Here is a 17,289-nt window from a genome sequence, read left to right as displayed (position 1 = left end):
AACTGAACATGAAAGAGACAGGTATTCCTTGAAGGTCAGGTTTTAGTCTACTTGGGCTATTAAGAAAAAAAAAAAAAAGACTGGGTGGCTTATCAACCACAGACATTCATTTCTTCTGGTTCTGGAATCTAGAAGTCCAAGATCAGACTGCCAGAATGATCAGGGTCTGATGAAAACCCTCTTCTGGGTTGAAGACTGCTGACTTGGTTCTTCACATGATGAAAGGGGGCCAGATATCCCTCTCATGGCTCTTTTATGAGGGCATTAAACTCATTCATAAGGGTAGTGGTTGACCTAATCACCTCTTACCCCTACTCCCATCACCCCACTAATACCATCACATTGAGCATTAGGATTTCAACATATGCAGCTTGGAGTAGGGACGAAGACAATAAGGAGATGTGGGCAAAACCCTAAGAACTGAACTAAGACAAGGGAAAAAAGGATGGGAGCATTTACATTTTAATAATTGCTTTACATTGTCATATTTGTAAAGAGACACACTGAAAGCCAGTCATAGAATAAGATTTGCAATCAGGAGTTCAGGCAACCTCCTTGGCCATCTGAGGCCATAGTCTGCAGCAGAGCTGCTACTTTCTGATTGGATGATGGCAGCTGAAGGCCTAGGTTTCAGGTGCTTCCTAGTATGGTCAGCATCCGGTCAGGTACTCTGTGGCCCTCAGCAAGCAGGACAGGTGTTCTCCCAAGAGATTCCTCTGCAGCTGGCATCTGCTCCTTTGCAAATCCTTTCTTCCAGGCAGAGGCTATGCAAATAGTTGTCTGCTGTTTCCCAGAAAGGAGAACTAGTATATTTCTGAGCTCAACAAAAATGTCACATCCTGCTAATGTGAAAACTCTGTTTTCTTCCACTTCAAAATGCTAATCTTTAAGTTGAATCTGGTACCTTTTTCTAAAAACATACTCAGGACTTCTCCTCAAAAAGATGAAAACAACAACAAAGATTCAAATGGACACCTCAGTAAAAAAGGGAGGAGGGGCAGGTGTTTAATTCTAAACTCTTTCATGGTTTTTATCTTTCGAGAATTGCTTTTACTTGGGCGAGTCACCAAGAATGAGGTTGATTTTATTTTGTGATCATATTGTTTACACAAGCCATTTTTAGTTTATTAATATTCCTGTGTATTATATTCCTACAATATTTCTGTGGAAGAGATCACTATAGGTCAAGATATTTTATTCTGATTTGATCTAATTTTTATCTCACTCATTTTCCCCCACCTTGGTAAATGCCATCCATAATGATGTTTCTAAACCTAGGTGGCCATTCACAAGTTTTCCCCATACTAACCACATCTCCTATGCTTTCCAAGCTATTATACTTTACAAAAGGATGTGTGCCAAGTCATGCCCATCATCTCTTTAAAAATGCATCTCCAGACTTCATTCTCTCATGCATCCTATTTCCTAATTAGCCTCACCACACTTAGCGTCTGTCTCCTGCACATTCCTAAACCATTGCTAGATGTGACCTAGCATCTGCTGCTTCATTGTTTTCAATCCTCCCTATGTTACTTCATATCATTTTTTTTAATCTGTTTTTATTAGTTATTTCCTTTGTGACCTTTCCCTCCCCCACCAATTCATTTAACCCAGTGGCTGGACAGAGCAGTTTAGTAAACCTTCAATCCATGCTCATTTTTCTGACTTATAGAAAAAAAAATTAAAGAAATATACAACTTTACAACATAGGAGAGGCAGTTTGGGGCTGAAAGGATCTGAGGCTTTAATGTCAGACAAAGCTAGGAACAAATCTTAGCCTTTGGTAAGATTCTAAACTTCTTAGACTCCTTATCTGTGAAATGAGTAAGATAATGCTTATCTCCTGGGAAACTGATGAAAATAACCACGGAAAGCACCCTTCTAGATCCAGCCAACTTGGAAGGTATTAAAGGAAAAGAAACCAGAATTTTGGGTGAACTACTTCTCAGCTTTCCAATGTTCGCCACTGTCTGTCGACTAAACACTTCTAATAGGCTGACCTACTGTTTGCTTGAGAGCCTGAAGTTTGGGGTGTCAGTGATGGTGTGGACAGAATACCTGGAGGAAGCCATCTCTAGGGAAGGAATCAAGAAATCAGCCATTTGGAACTTCCCTAGAGGTCTGGTGGTTTGGGACTCCTGGCTTCCACTGCAGGGGCACAGGTTTGATCTCAGGTTGGGGAATAAGAATCCCACAGGTCATGTGATGCAGCTGGGGGAAAAAAAAAAAAAATTAAAGAAAAAATAAAACCAGGGGCTTCCCTGGTGGTTCAGTGATAAGAATTCGCTTGTCATTGCAAGATACATGGGTTCCATCCCTGATCCGTGTCAGTTCCCACATGTCACGGAGCAACTAAGCCCAGGCGCCACAAGTTTCTGAGCCTATGGGCAGAAACTACTGAAGCCCATGTACCCTAGGGCCCACGCTCCCCAACATGAGAAATCCTTACACAACTAGAGAGTAGGCCCCCACTCAGGGCAACGAGAGAAAGCCTGCACTGCAATGAAGACCCAGCACTAAATAAATAAATATATAAAAATTGAAAAACAAACTATCATTGAGGGCTTTGACGATGATTAAAAATTGTACATAGCTTGGTTCATCTCAAAAACTCTACCCCAAAACAAACAAAAAAATCGTCATCATTAAATATTCTTTGAACCTCTTACAGGAAGCCCTCTGAATTTAGATTTTTCCCACAAGACCCTGATTCAAATCTACTTTTTGGTTTATTTAGAAGTTTCTTGGATTAAGCAAATAAATGAAAGGACTGCATGTAAGCATTCCTACATGCATGGCAATGTATGGCAAAACCAATACAGTATTGTAAAGTAAAAAAAAATGTTTTTTAATAATATAAATAAATAAATAAAATGACAAAAAAAAAAAAAATCTACCCCAGAACCTAGCATAACAGCCTCAGGGTAGCTGACCTTGAAAATGATGAAGGAATAAACCAACGCAGGGATGAAGAAATGAGTGCTGAAGAACGAAAGACACAGAGTCAGGACTAGAACACGCACAGAGGTCCTTGTTTGTTGCTGTTTTCACCACAGTCGCTTTCAAGAGCGGTGCCTCACATCCTCCTTTACCATTTTTCTTCCTGTCATCGGGCCCTTCTGTCTTCTCGCTCCAACTCCGCCCCTCAAGCCGTGAACCGCCCTCTGGCTCCCGCCCCGCCGGGAGACCACGCCCCTTCTGTATCCCCGCCCCCGGCCGGGAGGCCCCGCCCCTCGCCTGCCCCAGCGGGAATGAATGGCAGCGCGGCTGCGGCTCCCCTCGCGCGCTGATTGGCCCCCGGGCGCGGTGACGAGCGGGCGGCCACGGGAGCACGCAGGCGGGCGGGGCGCGGGCAGCGGGGGGCGGGTCCAGGCGCCGGGCGGGGCGGGGCCTCCCTGCCGGGGGCGGCAGGGCCGGGCGGCGGGAGGTGGCGGGAGGCGGCCGGGCCGTTTAAGGGCCGCCCTCCCGCCCCTAGGCACCCCGTCTGGCTCTGGCCCGGTCCCGACCCCCGGCCCGGCCCCGTCTGCGCTGCCCGGTCCAGCGGTCCGCCGGGCCCGCGGCGGCCCCCGGAGCCACCCCAGCTCCTGCGGGCCGCGCGCTCGGACGCCGGCGCTGACGAGACGGAGCTCGAGGCCCCCGCGGAGGAGCAGGAGCATCGATGCGGTTCCAGAGTCGATTCCAGCGGTGAGAGGGCAGCGCCCCGGCCCCGCCGCCTGCGCCGGCACCGGGTCCCGGGCCCGCCTCCGCCCGTGGGGGGCCCGGCGCCCCGCCCGGTCCTCCTCTCGTGCTCCCGGGGCTCCCCGCCCAGCCGTCCCCGGGCGCCCCCGCTCCGGGAGCGGGTCTCGCGCCGGCCCGGGTTCCCGCTGCTCGCTGCAGGCTGTAGTCCCCAGCCCTCGGACCCCGGCTGCCTTCCCCGGGGCGTCGGTTGCCCGCCCAGCTTTGCCCTGCAGGGACAGCCTCTCGCTTGCTCCGGGGACCTGAACGCCAGCCGCGGGCACCGGCCCCGGATCTTCCGACCCCAGCCTTGGCCTGCACCCCTTACCAGGCTTGGGGGACCCCCGAGGCGCCCGGACCCGAGCCAGGTTGCCCCGCAGGGGTGCTGGGGGTTTCCGGCACTTGTCTTTGAACGGCCGTGCGGTGGGGGAAACTGAGGCAGGCTCCGCCGGTTTAGCCTTGCCTGCGGGGTTCTCGGGCTTAGAGCCCCAGCGTGTGCTATTTTGGGTCACCGCGCCGGGGCAGGTTAGCTTCTGGGCGGTAAAACCTGCAGTTGAGGCGCCTGAGAACGAGGAACCGAGGAGGCCCCCCCGGAAGCTGTTTGGCTGGAGAGCCGGTGGGAACGCCAGCCTGGGGAGACACCGTGGCCTTAATCCTGACTCCAGGTCCCTGCCATCTAGCAATGAATGGAGGCTGGGCATAATTCGAGAGGAAGCTCTGCGGGTTTTTTTTTTCCCCCCCTAATTCTCTTTCGTGTAAGTGGGTGAAAGTTCACCTCTCGTGTGTTTGTGGTAACTCTCCATCCCTTTGTCTGAATCAGGCAGGCATCCCCACTCCCAGGCCTTCACCCTGAGCAGGCTAGGTTAGTGTGCAGTAGAATTTGAAAAAAAAAAAAAAAAAGCATGAAATCTCTGAAGGTTTTTGTTGCGTTTTTAGGCATTGCTTTTTATTACAAGATTTTGAAGTACGCTTTGTTTTTTTCCTTTCCGATGCTTGAATCCCTAGAAACCCTCTCTGCCTATTCTGCTGGTCTCATCCTTCTCCAGAGCGACATTTGCACAGGGAGGGTTGGGGTGATCAGGGTGAAGACTTGGATTAACTTTTGAACATTGCTTATCACTCAGTGTGTTGAATGCCTGGCAGTGTTCGCCTAATGGGAACATCATATCAGTTCTTCCGAAGGCAAAAAGGAACCGTGATGTTCCGGCTTTAGAACATGAAGTCAGCCATGAGGACTGGAGGGGCTTTAAGGGAGGATGTAACACCAGGTTCAGCAATGGCTGGCAAAACCCTGTATGTGTGGTTTGTTTAATTTGGTTTTACTTCTCTGCACATCTGTGCTCTTCCTGTTTTCCGGGAACAGTGGCAGTCTTCTGTGCATTTACCGGTTTTTGTTAAAGAGTTCTATTTCTTTTCTATCCTTCTAGGTTTTCTTCTGAAAAAGAAGGAAAAAAAGGGACTTGTGTTATTGTTTGTTGAGCAAACATTAGCAGTATTAAGAGAAATGAAAAACAAGCACATCTTTATTTAAGATCCTACCATCTCAGCTGATTGAACTCTTCTTTTTTGCTGGACACTGATCTGTCCAGTTCTTATTATCACAGTTGTAATGTGATTTTGCGCTCTACTCCATTCATTTAAAAATTAAAAATACAGGCATTTTCTTTCGGTATAGCATAGACATTGTAATTTCCGCAGCAACTGCACAATGTCAGTGGATATTTAAGTTATTTCCTTGATGACATCTAGACCTGCCCTGATTTTCTTTGCAGAATGAATGATCCCATAATTTCTTGTTTGGAAAGATATTTCTATAAATCAATTTGAACTTAGAAATAAAGTCTGCAAATAAGTATATTGTGGTCTATACATTAACATACTGAGAGTACTGTTCTGCACCTCTTGAAAGCTGTGTTTGTTATCCATCTTGTGCGCATTTAGGAAAGTTACAGGTTGTAAATGACAGAGGAACTAGAGAGAGGAACACACTTATCTTTGACCCCATGTGTTCCTTCTGATAGATCCACCAGGACTCCATTGAAGAGCATTTGACTGCAGTAAAAACATTTCATTAGGCCATCCTTTGTGGCTATGTCTAACTTATAAGAAAACTTGAACACCCTGCTGGTTTGTTCATAATGGAAACTTGGCGGTCACTGTGGCTTTGGATCAACTTCCAGAGCTCTACCATGTGGAGAAGAGCTGTAAGGACGCCTAACCTGGTGTAGTAAGTGGAGGGCTTTATGCAGGCATGGCTTCTCCAAAATCTTAGGATGTGAAAAATCCTACTGGGACGCCTTTTATCTTTTGTGCTGTATCCCTTTTACACTTGATTCCACCTCCACACTGCACAGAGTCATTCTCTCCCTTTCACAGCATCTCTGACTGATTAGAATACTTGCTGACATTTATTGAGTACCTATTGGTGCCAGGCAGTAGCTGGGTATTTGTAGGTAACTCATCTCATCCCTAACTGTAACCCTGAAAGGCAAACTTTTTACCCATTTAATAGAAGAGCTTTAGAGAATAAAAAGAGAGCCTGCCATCATCACACAGCTAGAACGGGGCAGACAGAGGGTTCATGTCCCTTTCCACCACTCATGCAGCCATTTGCCTCTGTCTCCCCGCCTACACACATCTGTGCGATAGCACAGAGGCCTAGAACCCAGAGCTTCTAAAGTGTGCTGTTGGTGTGTGCTCGTTTCTCTAGCCTGGCAGCCAGAAATCCAAGGAAAAGGATACTGCTTTCCTTAGCTCCAGCCTGGTGACCACTGGTTAGTTTCAAATCGAGTGTGTGGTAAGGGGTCTTATTCTGAAGCATTAGGAAGTGCTGCAGTGCCGCCTGTTGCCTTTTTGTTTCAAGTTCTCAGAGCATCGAATCATACACCGATTCAGTGAACACTGAAGTTGTTTCTTTATTTGTGCCATTTCCCTTACTTAGTAATTAAGTGTCTGCCACCACTATCACGACCTCTGGCCGCAGACACTTTTTCCTAGACATCATGCTTATTCATACAGGACAGCTAATATTAATAGTAGGGTTCTATGTAGGGATCAGTTCTGTTGCCCCATCGAATGATGTTGAAGGAGCCCCTGAAATGTTCATGGTCTTGTCCTTTGTGCATTTTGTTCTCACAAGATTGAGGATTCTCTTGGGTCTAAGACTGCCTGTTTTTGTTGCATACAGAAATCCCCAGTGAAACTAACTGACGACAGGATCTCTCTGTTAGGATAATAAAATACTTCAACAGCAGGCAAAATGTCTGTCTTTTTGTTCTCATTCAACACTTATTTATTAATCTCCAACAATCAGCTGGACTTTGTGTTGGGACTGGAAATGAAAAGATAGACAAGGCAGCCTTCATGGAATTCACTTTACAGTGGGGGAAGATGAAATAAACAAGTTCAAAAAGTCCAGTTCTTACTAATTATGATACGGGCTCTGCTGAATGGATACTTTAGGTAGGATGGTTGAGCCGAGTTTGACAGGTGAGAGGAGAGCTGGGCACACTGGAGGAGAATGTTCTGGGCAGACATAAACAGCAAACACAGATGCTCTGAGTCAGATCAGGCCTGGTTGGTTGGAGGAGCAGAAAGGCTGTGATTGGCCTGAGGGGGAGAGGAGAGGAAGGGAGCCCCCGGCTGGAGAAGTTGGGACGGCTTGTGGCCTGCAGAGAAGGCCCTGTTCCCAAGCACTTTGGGAAGCCAGACAGGTTTTAAGCTGGGCTTAACGTGTGACATGATCTGGTGTTAACAGACTCGTGGCTGCTGGGTAAAGAAGAGAGTCCATGTGCGGGCAGGCAGGGAGACCAGAGCCTTTGTTTACAGACCAGAGGAGTCGATGTCTTGATTTAAGATAGTAACTTTGAAACTGGAGACTGGGACTGTTTGGGAATATATTTTGAAGATAGCACAGACAGTACTTGTATTTGGAGTATGGGGAAACAGAGGAATTTAGGACAACGTCTGAGATTTGATTTCAGGCTCTGCGGTCTGATGGTGCGTTGCGGATTTGCCTTCAGACCTTAGGCACTGTTTTGGACTAAAACTTTGCGGTGATGGTGGGGAGGCTGTGCAGTATCTTCGCTGTAGCATGTGCGCGCTTTCTTGAGGCACAGGGGCTTCCTCCAGGCTTCCCATGAGACACTACTGGTAAAGAACCCACCTACCAGTGCAGGAAACCTAAGAGACACGGGTTCAGTCTCTGGGTCAGGAAGATGCCCTGGAGGAGGACACTGCGACCCACTCCAGTATTCTTGCCTGGAGAATCCCATGGACAGAGGAGCCTGGCGGGCTATGGTCTATAGAGTCACAGAGTCCGGACAACTGAAGTGACTTAGCATGCACGCTTTGGCTTTCTCTAGTTGTGACACTTGGTTGGGGGGCTTCTGTTGTTGTGGCATGGGCAACACACCCACTGTTAGAATGTTTTCTAGCATTGGATGACCATCAGGACGGCTTTGCTTTAAGTGGAGGTGTCTTGCCTAAGTGGGTGCTGTTTCCCATAACTCTTGAGACCCTTTCTCATTCTTTTTGGGGCAAAGAGAATAGCCTCAGTGTGGAGGGGGCAGGCGGTTATTTGCATTTTACATCTGCTTTTCATGTAGGTCTTGGGTGACTAATTTCTTCATAATGATTTCTTCAGGAGGCAATGGGAGACATGATTGTATCAGAGAGAAATGGAAAAATGTAAATTTCCTGGCAGAACCATGTACCATCCCATGGGGCCCCAGACGGTGCCTGGCATACTTGCTCTTCCCTTTCCTTATTGCCAGAATCTTGCCCCTACCCTTAAAGAGAAACTACCTTAAGTCACATGGGAGGAATATTTTTCTCTGCAACTTCTGAGTTTATTTTTAACCTGAGTGATTCCAGGTGGGCACAAACATGTTAAACACATGGCCACTCCGCTTCCTTGCTTTTAAAGTCTATCCCTGTCTCTGTGTTATAGCCTGACTATTTTTAGATTGGGCTGCCAGAGATACAAATTGCTATTTTAGCCTGCAGGCTGGTGGTGGGTGGACAAACCCTCCTGAGCGTGCCCTGCACAGAGTGCTTACAATTTAATCTACCCTCAGCCACCGTGGAGCCTTACTCTTTACCCTTTACAATTCCTAATGGGGTATGCTACTTACTTACCCCATACCCTGTCGTTATGTCTCAGGCTGATCATCTGGTAGGCCCTTGAATGCTGGGGACACTTTTAAAGCCTCCTTCCCAAGAGTGTAATTATTTTCCTTTTTACTAATAACTGCCGTATAGCAACACTCTAGTCCCTTAGGAAATTAGTGAAATTATTTAAAGGATTGTCAGGGGAGAAAAGATTTATTTATCTATGTGTGAGAATATCTTGGAATAATTCTGAAGCTGTTAACTGTACATTTCTCTCTAACAGTTTCCAAGCCATGTGATGAATCCTATTCAGTATGTGTATCTTTTGCATGTCAGTTAGGTATCTGCCCATTGGTATTCCAGGGAAGGTGTCTTCATAGTGCCAAATCCATTCCCTAGGGGATCTTCCACTCGAACTTTCTATATTGGGTTGGCAGGGACTGCCACTTGATCTTTACTCATTTGCTCTAGGGATACCAGGCCCTTCTTTAATTCGAGGAGAAAGTGTTGGCTGGTCTTTTGTTCATAAACTGGACACTGTTTGGAATTGCTTGGCCACATGTTTTAGTCTGTTTTTGGCAACCTGTCTGTGCCATTTGGTTTAGCCTGGTACCGTTTTTCCATCATGTTAATTGATAAGACATTACTAGTCAGATCTCATTAGTGATGAGTAACAAAGTCTCCGCCTCCTACCCACACCCCCTTAAACTAACTCAAGCAAAAACCTACACTATTGTGTAAAGCCTGTTGACATCTTGCAGGCCCCAGGCCCAGGAGTGCTGCTTGAATGCTCAGACCTGAAAGCCAGCAGGGCTCTCAGACCTGAAAGCCAGCAGGGCTTTCTTACCACTGTGTTCTCTGCATCTGCTTCTTTCAGACAGCTGCCTTTTTATCTTCCTGAGCTTATATCTCACTCCTTCCAAAGAACACACAGATTAAACCAGACTCCTTGGTCAAACATGGCAGGGGTGTGAACTAGGGCTGGGGGGATCCTCACCCACACACTGAAGTAGAAGGCAGCTGTTTCTCTTTCATGCCCAGTGGTACTGGAGCTTTGCACTGCTTTGCCTGTTGCCACAAAATTAGCCCAGGGAGGGAATGGAACATGGACATATGTCTATCTGTATGGTATAGACCATCAGTTCAGTTTAGTTCAGTCTCAGTTGTGTCCGACCCTTTGCGACCCCATGAATAATAGCACACCAGGCCTCCCTGTCCATCACCAGCTCCCGGAGTTCACTCAAACTCATGTCCATTGAGTCGGTAATGCCATCCAGCTATCTCATCCTCTGTCGTCCCCTTCTCCTCCTGCCCCCAATCCTTCCCAGCATCACAGAGTCTTTTCCAGTGAGTCAGCTCTTCGCATGAGATGGCCAAAGTACTGGAGTTTCAGCTTCAGCATCACTCCTTCCAATGAACACCCAGGACTGATCTCCTTTAGAATGGACTGGTTGGATCTCCTTGCAGTCCAAGGGACTCTCAAGAGTCTTCTCCAACAACAGAGTTCAAAAGTATCAATTCTTCAGTGCTCAGCTTTCTTCACAGTCCAACTCTCACATCCATAAATAACCACTGGAAAAACCATAGCCTTGACTAGGTGGACCTCTGTTGGCAAAGTAATGTCTCTGCTTTTGAATATGCTGTCTAGGTTGGTCATAACTTTCCTTCTAAGGAGTAAGCGTCTTTTAATTTCATGGCTGCAGTCACCCTTGGCAGTGATTTTAGAGCCCAAAAAACTGAAGTCTGACACTGTTTCCACTGTTTCCCCATCTGTTTGCCATGAAGTGATGGGACCAGATGCCATGATCTTTGTTTTTTGAATGTTGAGCTTTAAGCCAAATTTTTCACTCTCTTCTTTCACTTTCATCAAGAGGCTTTTTAATTCCTCTTCACTTTCTGCTATAAGGGTGATGTCATCTGCATATCTGAGGTTATTGATATTTCTCCCGGCAATCTTGATTCCAGCTTGTGCTTCTTCCAGCCCAGCGTTTCTCATGATGTACTCTGCATAGAAGTTAAATAAGCAGGGTGACAATATACAGCCTTGACGTACTCCTTTTCCTATTTGGAACCAGTCTGTTGTTCCATGTCCAGTTCTAACTGTTGTTTCCTGACCTGCATGCAGGTTTCTCAGGAGGCAGGTCAGGGACACATGCCAAATGTTGGTGTTTAGATACACTTTAGGGCTTCCCAGGTGGCTCAGTGATAAACAGTTCGCCTGCCAGTACAGGAGAGGCAAGAGACGAGAGGCAACCCTGCCAGTACAGGGTTCAGTCCCTGGGTTGGGAAGATCCTGGCAACCTGCCCCAGTATTCTTGCCTGGAAAATTCCATGGACAGAGGAGCCTGAGGGCTACAGTGCATGGGGTCACAAAGAGAAACGACTAAGCACAGGCACATGTGAAAGTTCTGGCCAATGTGTCAGGCACTGGTCACATATTTAGATTTTGAAGCAAACTCTTTTAATTCGGGAAGAATGCAGGTGAAAATGAACCTCTTGTTTCAAGTGGCCTGGAGGCAGCCAAGTATCATTTATTTAAGCTGTCTGATGCCGGAACAGGTAATGCAATACAGGGAAACTAGTTTGGCAGCCCTGCTAATAATGGGATGGAGCATTTAAAGATCTACATGTATAAAGCTTTATACATTTTGAGAGAGAAAATAGGAACTTTCAAGTGCATTGAATTCACATTAAATGTTGGTTACTGGTATTTGTAAAGTTTAGGAAAATGACCTTGATTTTTTTTTTTCTTTTAAATTTCAGATTTGGTTGTGCCATTTTTTATTAAGTATCCCAGTTGAAGGGGATAGATATGAGCTTTGTTTGCTTTTGGTTGGTAGAAGGTTTTTTTTTGAATGAACGGAAAGAGTATTGAATCCGGTTAACTAGGGCATGCACTTTAGACCAAGGCTTCGGTTCAGTTTACAACAGCTCTGTGGCTTCGGTTTTGTTCCAGTAACTAGGTATTTCCAGCAGTCAGCTCTTCAGTTAGAATAGACCAGGCAAACTCTGACGAGCTTTCCCACCATTCTTTACACGCTCCAAGCTTTTCTCACGGGATGTCTTTGTCTCTACAGGTTCATGAACCACCGGGCCCCTGCCAATGGCCGCTACAAGCCGACTTGTTACGAACATGCTGCTAACTGTTACACGCATGCAGTGAGTACAAGCTTCCTGCCTTTTCCGTGCTTCCCAAGCGCTCTGGTGGGAAGAAAGGGCGATCATCTCTTAATCTCAACCCCGTCAATCCGGTTCAGCCATCCCTGTGACCTTTCCTGACCTCGTATCAGTACTAGGTCGTGTCACCAGAAACTGTGAGCCTGTCGGATACTTTGAGTGCTCTGACCTACAGTCAGCTCTGTTGATCCTGAATTTGCCTTCTCAGATAAGACCTTCTTTGAAAGAAAATAAGTGTTTAGTTATAAGAAAAAGCAAAGGAAATTATTTATAAAGACTGTCACCCCTAGAATGAAATAAATTACCTTTTCAAGATAGTCAGCTGTGTTCATTTAGCAAGAAGTGTTCACCATTTGCTGAGAAAGATTTTTTTCCCCTCAGTGATCTCCTAAAACAGGTAGCCACATCCTTCCCATCCCCACGATCGTCATTTCTTCTCAGAGCAGATGTTAGTCCTTACTGTAAAAGAAAAGTTTAATTCCTGAATTCAGTTTTTTCTTCCTTCTAAAAGCAAAGCCTGTTCATTTTAAGAAAAATGGAAAATACTGAAGAATACATAAGAAAAGCAAAACTACCTAGAAAGTGAAGTTGCTCAGTCATATCCGACTCTTTGTGACCCCATGGACTGTAGCCCGCCAGACTCCTCCGTCCATGGAATTTTCCAGGCAAGAATACTGGAGTGGGTTGCCTTTTCCTTCTCCAGGGGATCGTTCTGACCCAGGGACTGAACTCAGGTCTGCCGCATTGCAGGCAGACTCTTTACCATCTGACCCACCAGGGAAGCCCAGGGTTTGTGTTTATGTGTGTATTTTCATAGTTGCCCTATTGATTTCATTTTATTGGCATTTTCTTGTGTCATTATAAACTTCCTTTTATCTATGATTTCATTATTCCCTTTGAAAATTGCATCCAGTGAAATTTTTTGAGGGGAAAATGGTGGCTGGTCTATAGTCTGAAGATAAGAGATAGAGTAGATCAATTTATCTCTTTAGTGAAGAGTGTTTAGAACAGGCTAATTCAGTTATCTTAGACAGTGTTAGTATAATATGTAGGTAGGTTACACATAAATATTACTGGAATAAAATTTGCTTGAATTCAAGTTGTGCCTTTTCATTTCTTTAAGCCCCTTCTGCAAAGAATAGTCTGATTTCTATAAAGGAACATGATGCCAAGTAAACCTGAAATAAACTAGTTTTTGGTAGATTCCCTTGAACTCTAGTGGAACAGTGCTGTCTGGTCATTGCTTAGCAGAAATCAAACTTTCTCAAGTATTAGTTCTGTGTATTATAGAGAAGTGAAGGGAAAGTGTTAGTCGCTCAGTTGTGTCCCACTCTCTGAGTCTCCATGGACTGAAGCCCACCAGGCTCTTCTGTCCGTGGAATTCTCCAAGCGAGAATACTGGAGTGGGTTGCCATGCCCCTAGTATTATAGTAGTAGAATTCAAGTGTTATTTGTGGTATCAAAATGTTATTCTCTTTTATCACTGTCCTTTTTCTCTAGGTGCTCAAAAGATTTTTATGTAAATAATTAAAATGCTGAAATCTTGCTGAATATTTTTTCTTCAGAAAAGAGTTCCTACCTACTCTGTTTGTACATGCTTGCCCTGGATTCCGTTAAAGGGCTTCTTCAGTAATGAAATCTGGAGTAACCTCACTACTGGACAGTCTCCCTGGACCTGCGGCTTAGATTCTCAGGGCAGGAAGGATTTGGGGAAATTCTCTAGACTTGAGCTGACCCCTGTCTTTGCATTAATGACACACACTTTGTGGGTGAGCTTCACAACACCAGAGGGTCAAAATGTTTAGAGTCATGCACAGCCTAATTTGATTGTTAGCTGTACTTTCTAGATAGCCATCTTTTATTTTTTTTTAATTGAAGTGTAGTTGATTTAAAATATTATGACAGTTTCTTTGTATATACATACATATACATTTTTCTGATTACTTTTCATTTGTTGTTGTTCCGTCACTAAGTCGTGTCTGACTCCTTGTGACCCCATGGTTTCCCTGTCCTTCACTGTCTCCCAGAGTTTGCTCACACTCATGTCCGTTGAGTCAGTGATGCCGTCTGGCTGTCTCATCCTCTGCCACTCTTCCTTGCCCTTTAGTCTTCCCAACATCAGGGCTTTTTCAATGAGTTGGCTCTTCGCATCAGGTAGCCAAGGTATTGCAGCTTCAGTTTCAGCATCAGTCCTTCCAATGAATATTCAGGATTGATTTCTTTTAGGATTGACTGGTTTGATCTCCTTACAGTATAAGGGACTCTGAAGAGTCTTACCCAGTACCGCGGTTTGAAAGCATCTATTTTTCAGTGCTCAGCCTTCTTTATGGTCCAACTCTGACATCCATACATGACTACTGGAAAAACCATAGCCTTGATTATACAGACCTTTGTCAGCAAAGTGATGTCTCTGCTTTTAAATACTGTCTAGAGTCGTCATAGCTTTCTTTCCAAGGCACAAGTGTCTTAAATCATGACTGCATTCACTGTCCGCAGTGATTTTGAGACCAAGAAAATAAAATCTGTCCCTGTTTCCACTTTTTCTCCTTCTATTTGCCATGAAGTGATGGGACCAGATGCCATGATGTTCATTTTTTGACTGTTGACTTTTAAGCCAGCTTTTTCATTATAGGTTATTATAAGATATTGGATATAGTTCCCTCCGCTATACAGTAAAACTTGAGCTTTTCTGTCTTGTCTAGCAGTGTGTATTTGTTAATCCCATAGTGCTAATTTATCCCCCTTCCTTCCCCCAACCCCTTCCCCTTTGGTTGCCATGTTTATTTTCCATGTCTGTGAGTCTGTTTCTGCTTTGTATATAGATTCATCCATTTTATTTTTTAGATTTCACATATAAATGATATCATATATTTCTTTGACTTACTTCACTTAGTATGATAATCTCTAGGTCCCTCCATATTGCTGCACATTGGCAATATTTCATTTTTTTAGGACTGAGTAACATTCTGTTATGTGCGTGTGTATGTATATATGTATGTATGTGTGTATGTTTATACATATCCCACCTTCTTTATCCACTCATCTTTTGATAGACATTTGGGTTGTTTCCATTTTTTATTCTTAACTGAATGTCTGATGGATTTAACAGAGCTAAAAGTAAAGTTATTTCTTAAGATAACTGTCCACAGGCCCTTAAGAAAATAAGCGTGTGTGTGTATGTATTTAAATCTAGGTCAGAATTAGGATATAAGGGAGATAAAGTTTGAATGACAGCTCTTATGGCCTTTTCTTTCACTTATTGTTCCAGTATATATCCATCATTGTATCCATTTACCAACTGCAAAGTACTGATAAAAGTTAGAAAAATAGTGTCCTGATAGTTTTCAAAATAGTGACCTATAAAAGTAACCAGTGAAGTGCTTATTATTCAGCATAATACTGAGCATTTAAATATAATTGTTTGGTTGTTGAGATGCACAGATCACCTTTAAGAATAATATTTTCTTGAAATAGACCTGAATAATCCTTTAGTTTATCTCTCCTGGATGGTCATCAGGAACACTTATATAAACCAAAGTTAAGGGAAAACTGACAAAACATACACATTAATTTTTTCAGAACAGAAAATGTCATCTTATTAAACTTATTAAACTGTATCCCTGATTTTTGGATTCCAGAGAGCATTAAAATTTCTAAAAACGACAAAACGAAAAACTTCCATCTAATTTTCATTAACAGGAAGATACTTTAACATTAAAAAAATTAGAAAGGACATAATCTCAAAATAAATTTTGTTTTATGAAAAACTTACTTTGTTGTCCTTAATTATCACATTTTGTTCTAAGCCATTGTAACCGGCATTGAAATTCAGTGCTGATCCTATCTGGAGGATTTAATATTCTGTTGCAAGAGAGAAAACGCAGGTGTTGGAGACAAAAGTAGATGAGATTTCTAAAGTTTGCATTCTTTGCCAGGTATGTTTATTCTGGTATCTAATAAAGTAGTTTATTTCTTCTGTCGATTTCTATTATTATAAAATGTTTATTAGTCATACTGTTATGACTAGACTTTGCACTTTGCGTCCATATGTAGTGTAAAATATAGTGTAAACGCAAAATTCCCCCTTAAGATTCTAGTCTCTTAAAATCATTTGACTCTGTAGGAGTGGATTACCTTTGTCTACTTGAAAGGTGCTGTTAAAAATGAAATAACCTGGGAACTTCCCTGGTGGCCCCATGTCTGAGGTTCCATCCTCCCAGTGCAGGGCGCCTGAGTTCAGTCCTTGGTTGGGAAACTAGATCTCACATGCTGCAACCAAGATCTGGCACAGCCAAATAGGTAAATGAATCTCAGAAAATGAGCTAACCCAAAGACCTTTTCACTGCTTTCATTCTACAGTAGCCCCCAAACTGGTGGAATGTAGACATCCCAACTAGAAATGGGGACATATGATTGGACAGATGATTTGAGTGTGGTATGTGCGTTATACACACTGATTTGATTCATTTAGTTACCCTTTGTTGAAATTTGGGCTTTCAGTAGCACTTTGAGGAAACGGGAAAGACTATCTAAAGATCAAGTCATCCCTGGGAAATGTGGGTATGTGTTTGGTAGCAAAATTAGGATAGAGGACGTCTGTTGAGTAATCTTGTTGCCTGACTGTGTCCCCACTTGTGGGCAGAGGCTCTGGGCCCTAGTCATAGCACCTGTTCTCAGCGCAGCAAAACATCAGCTTCATCTGGTTCTTGTTCTAACTATCCGGGAAAGGAGATGAGTGTTTTAAAGTGACCTTCCTAAAGTTGTTCCTCGTAAACCTGGGTATTTTTAACAGTTCTCAATTCAGTGTTTTACTGAATATTTATTTTTCTTTCCCTCTCTCTCAGTTCCTCATTGTTCCAGCCATTGTGGGCAGTGCCCTCCTTCACCGGCTCTCTGATGACTGCTGGGAAAAGATAACAGCTTGGATTTATGGAATGGGCCTCTGTGCCCTCTTCATCGTTTCCACAGTATTTCACATTGTAGCATGGAAAAAGAGTCACTTAAGGTACCATGAATGGCAGCTGTTTCAACAGGTCACACAGAATCATTGGTTCGGGTTGGCCTGTCATGCCGGCATGCTTTGGGCAGCTGAGGCAAAGAGTGGACATTTCCCTTCCTGGTGGACTCAGCTGTCCCATTGTTCAGGAAATTTTCTGTGGATTGGAAGGAGTTTGAGGACCCCCATGTGTATCTTTTAAAAGCGCATCTTTGTTCAGAAGACAGACAAAACCACATGGCTGGGAATTCCCTGGCAGCTCACTGGTTAGGACTCTGCACCCTCACTGT

At 44.3% G+C, this 17,289-nt stretch overlaps 1 protein-coding gene and 1 long non-coding RNA gene across 6 annotated transcripts in view; one reads left to right on the top strand and one right to left on the bottom strand.

Annotated features, from left to right (window-relative positions):
• Nucleotides 1–446: 446 nt before the first annotated feature.
• Nucleotides 447–3,140, bottom strand: LOC138447132 (uncharacterized). The gene is made up of 3 exons (XR_011259685.1): nucleotides 2,934–3,140; nucleotides 2,059–2,211; nucleotides 447–783 (listed from the first exon to the last, which is right to left on the bottom strand). It is a non-coding gene; the product is annotated as an uncharacterized lncRNA (long non-coding RNA).
• A 234-nt stretch (nucleotides 3,141–3,374) lies between these two features.
• MMD (monocyte to macrophage differentiation associated) overlaps nucleotides 3,375–17,289 on the top strand; it is a 40,474-nt gene continuing 26,559 nt past the window's right edge. For 3 of the 5 annotated variants that reach the window (XM_069602529.1, XM_069602528.1, XM_069602527.1), the window contains exons 1-3: nucleotides 3,378–3,684; nucleotides 11,904–11,985; nucleotides 16,848–17,008. In XM_069602529.1, coding sequence (XP_069458630.1) covers nucleotides 3,659–3,684; nucleotides 11,904–11,985; nucleotides 16,848–17,008 — 269 coding nt within the window. In that variant the 5' untranslated portion in view covers nucleotides 3,378–3,658. Of the gene's footprint in view, nucleotides 3,685–11,903; nucleotides 11,986–12,514; nucleotides 12,669–16,847; nucleotides 17,009–17,289 lie in introns of all 5 variants that reach the window. The other 2 variants (XM_069602526.1, XM_069602525.1) reach the window with 2 other exon arrangements.

Source organism: Ovis canadensis, chromosome 11, assembly GCF_042477335.2.
Source record: "Ovis canadensis isolate MfBH-ARS-UI-01 breed Bighorn chromosome 11, ARS-UI_OviCan_v2, whole genome shotgun sequence".
In the NCBI taxonomy this organism is placed as follows: domain Eukaryota; kingdom Metazoa; phylum Chordata; class Mammalia; order Artiodactyla; family Bovidae; genus Ovis; species Ovis canadensis.
The sequence above is the reverse complement of the archived record's forward strand: the minus strand, read 5'-3'. Positions and strand labels throughout refer to the sequence as shown.